Genomic DNA, 13,917 nt, shown 5'->3' on the forward strand with positions numbered 1-13,917 from the left:
GTTGCTAGTTTTTTTAATATGTGCCATTCTCACTGGTGTAAGATGGTATCTCATGGTAGTTTTGATTTGCATTTCCCTGATGACAAGTGATGTTGAACATTTTTTCATATGCCTGTTGGCCATTTGCATTTCCTCTTCAGAGAAGTTTCTTTTAAGCTCTTCTGCCCATTTTTTGACTGGATTATTTTCTTTGTTGTTGTTGAGTCTCATCAGCTCTTTGCAGATTTTTGTGATCAGTCCTTTATCATTAGTGTTGTGTGCAAAAATGTTCTCCCAGTTGGTGGGGTTTCTCTTTGTTTTTGTTATTGTCTCTTTTGCTGTGCAGAAGCTCTTTAATTTGATGTAGTCCCAGCTGTTTATCTTTGCCTTCACTATCACTGCTTTGGGTGATGTGTCTGTAAAGATGTCTTTGATGTCATCACAAATCTTTTATTAGATATACTGCAAATACGTTCTCCCGTGGTGTGGATTGTGTTTTCACTTTCTTCATTGTGTCTTGCAGAGCAAACTTAAATTTTAACCCACTTTATCCATTCTTTTTCTGTCATGGATCATGCTATTGGTGTTTTATCTAACAAATCTGCCTCACTTACGGTCACAAAGATTTTCTATCAGATGTTTCATTTTAGCTCTTACATTTAGGACTATAGTTCATTTGGAGTTTTTATGTGCATTATTGAGAGAAGGGTTAAAGTTAATCCTACTTTATATTTGGATATTTAGTTGTTAGAATCACTTTTTGAAAAAAAATTTAATTGCCTTGGAAGCCTGACCAAGAATCAATTGATTGCAATTTCTGGATGTTCAGTTCCACACCACTGATTTTTATGTTATTGTGTGGTCCGAAAAGTCATGACATATATTTTCTATGTATTTGTTCAAGCAACAATGCGCCATGACTTTTCTGACAACCCAACAGTACTTATGTTAGTCCCACACCTACTTTGATTACTATAGGAAGCTCTGAAATTGGAAAGTGTAATTCCTCCAACCTTGCTTTTCACTTTCAAAAATGTTTTAACTATTCTGATGTCTTTGCAATTTCATATAAATTCTAGTTTCAGATTAATTTCTATCAAAAAGCCTACTGGGATTTTAATAGGAACTGTGTAGACTCTATAGGTCCATTTGGGGAGAATTGCCATCTTAATAGTGTTGGGCATTCTAATTCATGGAATGCCTTTCTGTTTAGATCTTTAATTTCTCTCAGAAATGTTTTGAAGTTTTCAGTGTACAAGCCTCATGGTTCTTTTATTGAATTGATTTCTAAGCATGTTATTATTCTCTTTGATATAATTTATTATGAATGTTTAGGACTGTTTTCTTAATTTCATTTTCAGATTGTTTATTGCTAGTATGTGGAAATATAATTGATTTTTATATTAATTCTCTATTTTCTGACCTTTTCTGAATTTATTAGTTCTAGTAATTTCTGTGAATTCCTTAGGATTTTCCACATATAAAATTAAGCCACTTGCAAATAAATCCATTTTTTACTTCCTTTTTTCCAACATGGGTAACCTTAATTTTCATGTGTGTCAAGAGAACCACCAACACAATGTGAATAGCAGTGGTAAGAGTAAAGGGACATTCTTGCCTTATTCCAGTCTTAGAGGAAAAGCATTCAATTTTTTTTTTTTAAGATTTATTTGTTTATTTATTTATTTATTTATTTATACAAGCACTGGGTACAGTCAGAAGCGCGGGAGGGTGAGCGAATTCACCAGAGCCAGAGCGGGGAGCAGAGCAGGCAGAAGGACCGAAGTACACTGCTGAGGGGAGCAGCGGGCGGCAGGAGAGGTCTGTGCGCCATGCGGGACCCTCCTCCAGTGGCCTGGGAGCAGCCGGGAATCGAACTGGCACTGCAGAGGCTGCGGGCAGCTTCGCAGCCCAGCGCTCAACTGCTGCGCCACCGGGGAGGCCCAGCATTCAATTTTTTTGCCACTAACATATGAAGTTGACTGTAGATTTTATCCATACATGTTCCTTGTCAGACTAAAGATGTTCTTCTTACTCCTACTTTGCTGTGAAATATTTAAAATCTTCAATCAATTGGGATGATCTCCATCAGTTGAGATGATCAATTAAGATGGGTTTTGTATTCTATTGCTATTGTATATTACACTGATTTTTTTAATGTTAAACCAACTTTGGATTCCAACTTTGGATTCCGCTTGGTCACGGTATATGATTTGCTTTATGTGTTGCTTGGTTCAGTGTGTAATGTTTTGTTAAGTGTTTTGCATCTACGTTAATGAGGTATATTGATCTTTAGTTTTTGCTTCATGTGAGAAAGTTTGTGTTTTATTTGGCTTTGGTGTCAAGGTAATGCTGGCCTCATAGAATGAGTTAGGAAATATTCTCAGCAACAGCTGGTGTTATTGCTTCTTTAAATAATTGATAAGTTATCAATAACACAGTTAGGACCTGGACTTTTTTTAAATAAAACCTTGAATGACTTGTTTAATTTTTCCCCTAAGTTTGCAGTTTCTTTAATCCTTTCATTGATTTCATTGATTTTCTCTTTCATTTTTCCATTTTTAATTTCATTGATCTCCACTCTAATCTTTATTATTTCTACTCTTCTGTTTGCTTTGTGTTTAGCTTACTCTCTCCTTCCCTAACTAGAAAATCTCATTAATTTGAGACATATCTTTTTTTTATACTAGAAAAGGCATTTAAAACTACCAGTTTCCTTCTGGGATCTGCTTTGGTTAATCCTACTTTGGTGTATTTTTGTTGCCTCTCAAGTAAAAGTGTTTTCTAATTTCTTCTATGCTTTTTGTTATTTAGAAATGTCTTGTTTAATTTACAAATATTGGGGATTTTGCAAATTTCCTTTCAGTTGTCGATTCTATTGATTACCAATATAATTCCATTTTCCACTGTGGTCAGAGATCATACATGTTTGATATCAATACTTGTAAATGTATTTCATTTATTGTCTTATCCTAGAGAATGATCTGTGGATGCTAGCGTAGAATGTGGATTTTGCTGCTGTAGCATGTTCTGTAAATATCGGTTGGATTAAGCTGATTGATTGTGTTATCCAGTCTTCTGTATTTTTGCTTAATTTCTTTCTATTCTATTAGTTATTGAGAATGGGATATTGAAGGTTTCAGGTGTTCCTGCCAAGTTGCCGATTTTTCCTTTCAATTTTGTTGAATTTTGCTTCAGGAATCTTAGGGTTGTTAGGTGCATGTTTTTGTTTCTGTTTTTGAAACTAGGGCTCAGGTAAGGGTTACTTCTTTTTCATATAGGCTGGTGGAGGAATGCATGCTGGGATGGTGATTTCTGTGCCAAAAGCCAGAAACTTGTTTTTGGGTCCTACCATTTCTTGGGTGTGTCCTCCAAACATATGGTCCAAGAGGGTTTCCCACATCCCTACATGTTGTGTTCAAGTGAAACAGACGGCAGAAAGCCCTACCCTTCCCAGGCCATTGGGTCACATGAACACACCTACCAGCAAAGGAGCACAGGGAATGCAAGTTTTGGCTGAAAGAAGAAAAAATGGGCATTGGAGGACCAGGAACAATCACTGCCTTTTTTTTTTTTTTTTTTTTTTTGGAAAACCCTAGGCAAGGTGGAAGTGGACAATGTGAGGGAGTCACAGTGGGATTGGAACTGAGGAATAACACTGAGATCTAGATCTGATGAGGAATAACTAACCAAGTCTTGGGCCAGGGTCTCCTGCACTGAGCAGTGAGCCTGTGGATATGCATGTGGTAGCCCCAGGCTCAGCCACATTTCTTTATGGGCTTTTTATTTTTCTCTGCTCATCACCTACTGCCTCCTTCTCTTAACTTACCCAGTATACATTGAAAATTTTTCATCTTCCTGATGCAACTTTTATTCTATGAAATGTCCATTCTCACTACAATATTTTTTGCCTTAAAGTCTATTTTGTCAGATATTAGTATAGCCACTTGAGCTCTTATAGTTTTAGTGATTTAACTTTTTCTCTTTTTCCCCAAACGCTATGTATTTTTGAACTAAAATGTTTCCGACAGCATTTAGTTAGGTCTTGTTTTTTTTTTTTAATCCAGTCTGACAATCTGTGCCTTCAAGTAACATTTAATGTAGTCATTGATATGGCAGGATTCATGTCTGTCATTTTGTGTTTTTATATACATCTCATGTCTTTTTTTGTTCTTGTTTCTGTTTCTCCCTTACTGGCATTTTCAGTGATAGATTTCTTTTTTAGCATGGCATTTTAGTTCCTACCTTTAAATTATTATTTCTTAAGTTACTTTTTTTTTGTGGTTACTCTGGGATTAAAATATGCATCCTAACCATTACATATATCTCAGGTCAATACTATATTATGACTTAAAGCTACTATAACAAAGTACTGCAAACTAAAACAACAGAAATATATTCTCTACAGTTACTGGGCATGGGATTTTATTGCAGTCCACTCCAAGTGAGCCCACTCCAACAGGAAAGCTGCTGGTTTGCACAGCTTGCCCTACTCTGGTAGAACCATCATTCTACATCGGCTCGGGGAAGGAAGGGTGATGGGAGAAGCCTCAGGCAAGACTGTCAGACACCCACTTTTCTTAGAGCTCAGTGGTTTTTTATGACTAACTACTACTAATTTGCTCTATGTTTTAGGTCAATTTACAAAGACCTAAAATTTTTTTTGATACTTTTGTCCACTGTTGCCCTGTTTTTTTAAGGAGAGAATTCACTGAGCTCCTTAGTCTGCCATACCAGAAGTCAAATTCTACTTTTGGAAAGGGTAGATTAATGGTGCTGCACCTCCCCCTGCAGTGACCCTTAGGGCTAATGGCTTGCGCCACGGTCCCTAGGTCCGGCTGGGCAACCAGCGCGCAGGGGGAGAACAGCAAAACCCCCTGAAGACATACCTGCTGCACCTCCCTCTGCAGTGACCTCTAGGAATCCCTAGGTCCGGCTGGGCAAGGAACCAGCGCGCAGGGGGAGAACAGCAAAACCGCCTGAAGACATAGATAAGACTGAAGCCTGTTGAAAAATAATGACCACCAGGAGCCACTACAGGAATGCTGTCCGCACGGAAACTTATCTCACCTTCTCTAGACCCACAAACTTTATTCTAATACAACTGTCTCTATAAAATCTTTTCTCTTTCTCTGTCTAAAAAGGTCATTGGTTTGCCGATTAAAAAAAGAACATAAGAAATCTAATAACTAGGCTGATTCAAATGAAACGTCACTAAACCCTGTGTATTAATAGAACTGTTAGCTTAATAATATTTCTGTTGTATGCTTAGCCTTGTTAGTATTAATCTTAATGATAAAAATATTACATTGTGAAAAGTAAAACTCACCCGTGTTAATGTATAGTAATTTAGTGGTAGTGAGTAGTTTAAACAAGAAGTAATCACATAAAATAAAAAGAAAAATTAATAGCCTAACTACTTAGGAATGTGCCTGGGTCCAGATGTAAATCACTGCCCTGTCAATGATAAGCTAAACCTATAAGAAAGCTGATTTCTTCACTGATGTTCGCCATTCCTATGCTTTTAGAAAACATATATATACTGGTCACCAACTCAAATAAAATTACACTCAGATTTTCACTCTTGAAGTGTGTCTGTTTGTCATTTCTTTCACCGACGCCCTGACCACCCTGCACGCTTCTCTCAACCCTGAGGTGGCCTCATCGTCTACTGCTGTGCTGGTCCGCGGCAAATGGAGATATAATTCTTATACCATAGATATAGTATCACAATTTAAAAGCATTTTTATGATCTCAGAGTGAAATGCCACACCGTTTGGTTATTCCACCCTATCCCCACACTTCACCCACTCCTCCCAGCTCTGTGCAACAGCTAACTCACTATGTCATCGTTTCTCATAGTCTGGCTAGAAGCTTATCAATTTTATTGATCTTCTCCAAGAACAAGTGTTTGATTTCACTGATTTTTCTTTAATGATTTCTTGTCCTAAATTTCATTAATTTATGCACCATTATTATTCTTTTTCTTCTGCTTTTCATATAATTTTGTCTTCTTTATTTTCCTAAAGTGGAAGTTTGAATGAAAGATTTTAGGTCTTTCTTTTTTTCTAATAAAGTATTCAATGCTATAAATTTCCTTCTAAGTACTGTTTTCACCACAAATTTATTTTCATTTATTTCAAAATGTTTTAAAATTTCTATTGAGACTTCTTTGACCCATGTGTTATTTAGAAATACATTGTTTAATCATACCGTAGTTTGTTTTTTTCCAGCTCTTTTTCTGTCACCAGTTTTCCAGTTGAAATCTATTTTTTAAAATATTTATTTATGCATACAAGAGCTGGGTTGCAGGCCAGAGGTGTGAGTGTGGGGGTGGGGAAGGGAGAGAGTAAGAGCCTTCACCAGAGATAGAGTGAGGAGTAGAACAGGCAGATCTACTGAAATACACTGCTGGGGGGAGCAGGGGGCGAGTCAGGAGAGGTCTGCTGCACCATGTGGGTATCTCCCTGCCCGGGGGATCAAACTCGTGCTGCAGTGGCTGCGGATAGCTTCATAGGTTGTGTCTCAACCCCTTGTGCCACCAGGGAGGCCCTAGTTGATATCTATTTTCTGAGAACATATATGATTTCTATTCTTTTAAATTGTAAAGATCTATTTTATAACCCAGACTATTGCCCATGTTGGTGTATATTTCATCTTCTCTGTGCAGCGAGTTTAGTTATAAGACATTAACAAAAATTATTTATATATCCAGATCTTTATTTGAACAATTTTCTATAGTAGCTAGGAGAATACAGCATCAATGACACACATTTACTAAGTACAACATTAAACAACTACATTTTTGGAGCATAAATGCCAATCTGATATTGTTTTGGTTTTCATCTTAGCACTAAGTGATATCTAGTGAAAATCCATGTTTCAAAGTTTTTTGTAGATATGAGGTGAATCAGTAACTTATTTTTAAAATTTCCATGTGTGATATGATGGTATGGGGTTTAGTTTAAAATTAGAGTTCATTGATTATGCCTTTAACTTCTCAGTACTTCTGCCTCCTTTTTAATGGATAAGTATATTCCACCTAAGAACTTTTCAAAATATATCCTGTTTTTCTGTGTAGATCAAAGTAGAATTCCTTTTCCAGATCATAAAATGGAAGATACTTGAAAAGCTACCATTTCCCATTTAATTGTCATTAAAAGGCATAATCATTTCACAGTAAATTAACAGTTAAAGTTAATAATTAAAATACATATGTTAAATGTCATGAGTTCATTTCTGTGCAATGCGGGCAGAGCAATTTAAATTTTCCAAGAGCAGAAAAAGGTCTTTGTTACTTCAGGATTCCACAAAAAACACACAACTAAGAATCATAAATTACAACATACATGTCCACATTTAAGGGGGAAATTCACCATTTGTTGGAAAAATTAAATGGCTCAAGTGATTCAGACAGCCTGAAATGTAGACTAAAACTTTGTAACAGATGGTAACAATATATCTGAAACTATTTACTCTAAAAAATGCATGAAAATTTACTGACCTACCAAGCAATGAATCTACATACATTTCAACTAAAATTTTTTTCTTTCAAATATTTCAAGCAATCTCACAATAGCAAGGAATGCTAGTTATTTCCAGACATTTATAAATCTAATAACACCCAATAAGTTAAGCTAATTAATATTGTAGCTAGACCAAATTATAAAATAAAAAAATGTATAAAATGCATTTTGGCAGATATTTTACATAGTACTTTTCAGTTCCTGATCTATCAAGAGACCTACTCTAATTCCAGATTGATTTGTTTAATTCAGGGAAACACAAAGGATTAGAATTCATAGCACTCTTTCCTGGTTTTGCTCAACTTTTATAGTACAGCGTTAAAATTATTTTAAAAGAATGTCTAGGAAAGGTTTACAGTTGTTTCCTTTATAAGAAAAGGTCAGTGAAAATCAAGCCATAGAAGTATTACTTAGAATCTAACTTATCTTTATATTTTTCTTCCATATGTTCATTTTCTTACCTGTGACACAGAGCCCCCAAAACCCAGGAACACTCTCAAAGCCCACATTTCATTGGTTCTGAAATTTGTTGCTGCCCTGGAGTTCTAATACCTCTTTGGAAATAACTGAAAGGAGAGGAAGGTAAGTAAAGGGGATTGGGAGGGGTCATCATGCATGAAGGAGGAAAGGAATTAGTGGTTGGAGGCCACACCCAACCAAAACCCTCACAAAACCTTGAGGAACCGGGCAAGATACCCTCTCCAGGCAAGATATCCCCTTATGAGGAAAAGTTCCAGAGAACTTAAGGCAGCTCTTAGGGGGTAAGGGAGCAGGGGTTAAGGCGGCCCTCACAGTACAGCCTGAGAACAAATTACAATGCACTTATCCATGAACAGAGACCACAGACACACACAGAGCCTCTCTAACGGGCATGCACACAGCACACCTCCTAGCTCCAAAGTAAACAGTAGCATGCACGCACTGTAATGTCAAACACACACTGACTTGTATGTGCCCTGCCCCAGGGGCCAGCTCTCAGGTGTACCCAGGGGCCTGGCTACTCTGTGCTGAGGACCTAAACTGGGGAGGAGGGCCTGTGTCTGAGCACGTGAGGCCTGGCCTGCAGCCTCAGGTTCTCTACAGGCTGCACAGCTCACCTGGCCGCTCTAACAGCAACTCTGAGGGGTGTGTGTGTTGAGAGTGGCCTTTCTCTTCCCTTCTGGGAAGTTTTTACTGCTTCCCATCCGGTTGAGACAGCCTGCTACTAACTAGTTATCTAAACATAAGAGTGCTGCATCCTCTAAGGGAGCAGTGATTCGTTACATAAGTCAAACCTAGTTATAGCAGTAACTATAAAGAAAACCGCCAGGCTCTGGGTGCTTCTCACTCGCACAAAGAACTTGGTACTTAGCTTGCTCAGTACCCTATGCCAGTTGCTAACTCTAAGGAGAAAGAGCGCCTCTTGCTGACCCTGTGCCATCCATGGGTACCAGGAGGAACAGGATGTGACCTCACAACTTTTTACTTTTCCTGCCTCCCTTCTGCCCACATGGCAACTGTTGCTCCTGGGGAAGCAACTGCAGGCTGAGGGCTGTGCAGCCTCAGGCAAGACCCTAACCTTAACCCTCTCTCAAATTACCATCAGCAAATGATTGTAGTGTCTATTCTTTCTATCAGTACTGCTGTGAGGATAAAATGAGGTAACACAGAGAAAGCACACTGAAGTAAAACATAGCTAGATACAAAGTACTGGTTCTGCACTACTTTCAACAGGAAAATTTAAGGGTCACAACTAATTTTTATCTTCTGTTTTATCCTGAACAAACTCCTGGTTAACTCTTAGAACTAATAAGGGTGTGTGTCTGTGTGTGTGTGTGTGTGTGTGAGAGAGAGAGAGAGAGAGAGAGAGAGAGAGAGAGAGAGAGAGGGAGAGAGACTGTGAAAGAGGAAGAGAAAGAAAAAGAAGAGGGAGAAGGTGTGGGAAACGAGAGAGAGAGAGAGAGAGAGAGAGAGAGAGAGAGAGAGAGAGAGAGAGAGAGAGAGAGAGAGAGAACATTGTCTGAGGGCTTTGCAGGATGGTGGCAGGTACCTGCCCCCTTACCTAGGGTTACCAGGAAAACAATTTCTCACAACAATCACCACACTAAAATTCTAATAAATAAAGTATTTTCATAGGCTCTCCCACCGCTATTTAAAGATTTCATCTATATTACACGTAACTACTCACCCAGGAAGAGCCAACTCTCAATTTTCCATTGAAATAAAGGAAACTGGCTGTTCGGAAGGGAAATTTCCCTCTACCTTTCTGTGTTCTTCTCAGGCTGGTTGAATAATTAAATGATTATCAGATATATTAGGAGTAAAAAAGTAATTCTATCCATATGGGGACTCTACAGAGATATGTGGATTCCACAGACAATGAGGTGAAATGGGGTACTTATCCTGAGCTGAGGAATGAAGTCTGAGGCTTCAAGGCGGGGACTCACAAGATGAGAAGAGGCTGATTTATAGGCTGAAGAGCAGATGCTGTATGGTTAATGTTTGCCCTGCCATAAACCTAGGTTTTTCAGATAGAAAGGTTGGTTTTGGCAATAATCCTAATTCTGGGTAAGACCCCAATTTTCACTCTTTTAGAAGCAGCTAAAAGGGTGGTAGAAGTTTCTCATGAGTCTGCAGGGCCTCAACTTACCTCAACTCAAAATAATCCACATGCAAAGTGGCATGTCTGGGGGAAGCTAGTTCTGAACATCTTGGGGAAGCCTATCCTTCAAAATAAATTTTACAAACTGCCCCAAATCTACAAATCTCCTATCAGTTGACCTTGGAAGATATATTTTTGTACCTTTGTACTTGATGAAAGAAGTGTCAGTCACATGGGGAATTTCTAAAACTTCCAAAGGGATCATCTACTCATCTTTCCCCTTCTTGATAAATTCCTCTCAGGCAAACCAAAGCCTTAGCCTAAGAAAAGCTGGAAGGAGAGAAACTGCTTCTCATTTTTCAGCTGATAATGTTGAAGAATGTATAGCAAAGACGTGGGATCAAGAGCTTGTGCCAAGATTGGCCTGAGGTTAAGCCAGCAGGCACGGGAGGAGGGGAGCCCATGGGTGACTCTGCCCGTTGCCTTCAATGCACAGTGGCAGGGGGTGGGTATTGATGATTCAGCTGAGGGGAGGGAAAGAGTAAGCAAACGGGCAGATGGAAGCCTGGTGGAGGTTCCGAAACTGGGTGAGAAAATGTGAATGGACAAAAGGGGGTGAGCAGTCCTCAGGATGGTGAAAGAATACCCACAATCAGCAGAGTAGTGTTGTGTACATAGAGTACACAGTCATTCAACACGTCTGGGGTTCCCTGGTTGTAAAGTATTCTAATTATGACTAAAGATGACTTCACTGCACGAAGTTACTTCACATCCCCACCTGGGGTTCTGTAGGCTTTGGAAGAAGTTGGAGGCCTGGAAGAGCAGAAGCTCTATGTGGCCATCACTGGAACAGGAGAGACTGCATGTGTGGTGGTGGGAGCCCAGCTGCAGCCGGGGGCCAGAGGCTCCAACGCTTTATAGCAGAAGAGAAGACAAAGGAGAGGGCCAGGGCCCAGCTGAGATGCTTCAGGATCTGAAGCATTAGGGGTAAGATGAAGGACTGTGATGGCCGTAGTAGCTATAGTATGATCTTAAGGACTGGAGAAGATTCAGGAGGTGCATGGGACATGCTACACAGGACTAGGCTGGGGAGGGTCTGGACGTATTTCGAGGTCTGAGGTACACCACGGTGACCTTTTAAAAATCCTCTCCCCTACCTGAGTTCCACCTAGGCTCTTGGACGCTGACACATTCAGTGCTAATCAAAATGGTTATAGAGTTCATTGTTCATTGAAAACCACATTGACAGCCAGGGCAAACTGAATCTGAATTAGTAGTGTTTCTGGTTGATTTTGCAAATAAATGTATCCAAATTGAATACAGCAGTATGTGATAAAAGTTACCTAAACTAATTAACTTTCTAAAAGCATGTACATTTAAGAAAGGTTATAAGGACACAAATTTGTCATTTTACATTTTATTAATCCCTCAAAATTAATGCGCAGAAAACACTGGTCGTTCAATCAGAGGCTGAACTTACTGAAAAACTGTAGCTTATTTCTCTAGGATCCAAGTACCGAGAGGAGAGAATTTCAGAGGTGGAAGGGACCTTGAGGATCAGTTGTTCAACCCTTTTCTAGTATAAACGAGGAATTTGAAGCTCAAATAAGTTAGCACAGTATCTTTTAATAATGATCTTTATCACTGATAAACTGACTTCCATTAATAATATTGCACATATTTTAATAAAATGTCATTTTTAATAGACCATCTAACAATTAAATGATATAAATCTATGATTGCAATTCAGAACTGGAATTTCTAATGAAATCTAAGAATTTTCTTTTGTACAACCTGAAAGATTTATCGTATAAGATTTCCAAAAAATGGAGAACATGTTAAATTAAAATTTCAGAATGGAAACATATATTCTATACCTTAAGGAACCAAATCCTTAGTAAAATTCAGCAATCTTCTATTTTCTATATAATTCCTAAAGTATTTCTAATATGTTGCTTTTTAAAGCATCTAGTGGTACTGATATTTGTAGACGTTGCAAAGCCAAAAAATTTCATAATTAAATATTTATTGTATACTTTCTTTTGCATAATTTATAGGATAATCAAGGTTTCTAGACCTGAATCATGAATTTTCTGACAATTCTTTCTAGATAGTGACTGAGAATTATTCTTAATAAATTAAAATGATGAAAGAAAACCTGTCAACACTGAAAATACGCACTGCAGGAATCAGCTCTCATAACTCAAAGTAAGTCATGTCACAGAACACTGTACCCCTGATGTGCTATCCACCCAGGGAAAATTAATGAACACATCAATGTAATACATCCCGAATAAATAATGACATCAACAATAGCCACTCTGTCTAATCCTACCCCTCTCGGGCATTCTGTCATATTACTACATGACTTTGCAGTGTTTGCTACACTTGTGCAGGTGAATCTGTAGATATTTGCACATAATCCAGTTAAAACTGTGATGTTCTGAATTGTAAACAGAGTTGATAAAGAGAAGCTTACTGTAGTAGAGCCTAATAAGAATATCGCTTACATTTTAAAGAACACAGTATGTAGCAGCAATTTAAAATGTGCAGTAAACTACAGTACAGACTTCTACACTATACAGCATACTGACATTCTCTTATTATCTCTATATCATAGTGACACATGTAAGAAAATTATTTAACCAATTACTTTATATATTGCCAGTTTATTTCTTTGATCCAGTTTGAAAATATCAACATAACTGATTCCTAAACTGATGTGATACGTATTCCATGGTAACTTTTCAACTCTTCAGGCTAGTGCAGTGGAGGTTCTTTGTTGGTGCCTGCCTAACAACAGCTCATATCTGGACTTGATGGTTCCTATACTACTTAAATATGGTGCTAGGGATTCAAAATAAATGCTGGCAGCTGAAGACACATTTTTTTCCCCCTCTTCCTTCCTTCCACCCTTCCATCATTCACCTGCATGTAAACTCAAGATCTCTAACTGATCGAGGATGAGCGTACAGGGAACGCAGCACAGAGGAGCCTATCTTTCTTTCCATGGTGATGAAAGTATTCTAGGGAGATTTCCAGTTAATAACCTCTTGTCCAGGAGGTAATCAGTACTTTTTCTTTAAAGATGTGTTTTCAGTAGCTCACTGGAAAGAAAGGGTCCTTATTTCAGGCAAGAAATGTATTGTCAATGTTTGCCTGGACATCACTTTCAGACCCGTGCTATGAATCCCAGACCCAGGCTGGCTGGAATCTGGATGGTTTCTAGTGCGAGGGAGGATGGATTAAAGGGGAAGGTGACAGGGAAGATGTGTTTAGCATCCATGAGCAGCTGAGGCGAGTCTTTCCTGTCTCGTAAGCGCATCTGAGATTAAACAAACAAAAACAAAAAAACAAAGCATCAGTTCTTTAAATCTTACAAAGATATTTTTTTGCCAAATATTCTACCAAAACATCTTCAACTAATAAAGGCTATTTGTTTCAAAGTCACTTCATTTTTCTAATAAACAATCATCAAGAAAGTTAATGCACTACAGAACTAAGAAAAAAGGTAATTAGGGCCTCCCTGGTAGTGCAGCGGGTTAAGCGCTGGGCTGTGAAGCTGTCCACAGCCTCTGCAGCGTGGTTTCGATTCCTGGCCAGCCAGGGACAAACCCACATGGCGTGGCAGGCCTCTCCTGCCTCGCCTGCTGCTCCCCTCGGCAGTGTCCTTCGGTCCAACTTCCTGTTCTGCTCACCGTGCTCTCTGGTGAATTCTCTCACCCTCCCGCACCTCTGACCTGTACCCCAGTTCTTATATAAATAAATAAAATCTTAAAAAAAAAGGTAATTAAAAAACATAGCACCCTTCCATAAACCATAAAATAAGAT

General features: G+C 38.6%; 1 protein-coding gene across 1 annotated transcript in view; it reads right to left on the reverse strand.

The window, feature by feature from the left end:
- Window positions 1–13,258: 13,258 nt before the first annotated feature.
- The window catches only part of MYO5A (myosin VA), a gene marked incomplete at both ends in the record, with an annotated part of 163,295 nt that continues 162,636 nt past the window's right edge, over window positions 13,259–13,917 (reverse strand). The window contains one exon of the mRNA XM_084240160.1: window positions 13,259–13,411. Coding sequence (XP_084096286.1) covers window positions 13,259–13,411 — 153 coding nt within the window. The remainder of the gene's footprint in view (window positions 13,412–13,917) is intronic.

This window comes from Talpa europaea, assembly GCF_964194135.1.
Source record: "Talpa europaea genome assembly, chromosome: 8".
Classification (NCBI taxonomy): domain Eukaryota; kingdom Metazoa; phylum Chordata; class Mammalia; order Eulipotyphla; family Talpidae; genus Talpa; species Talpa europaea.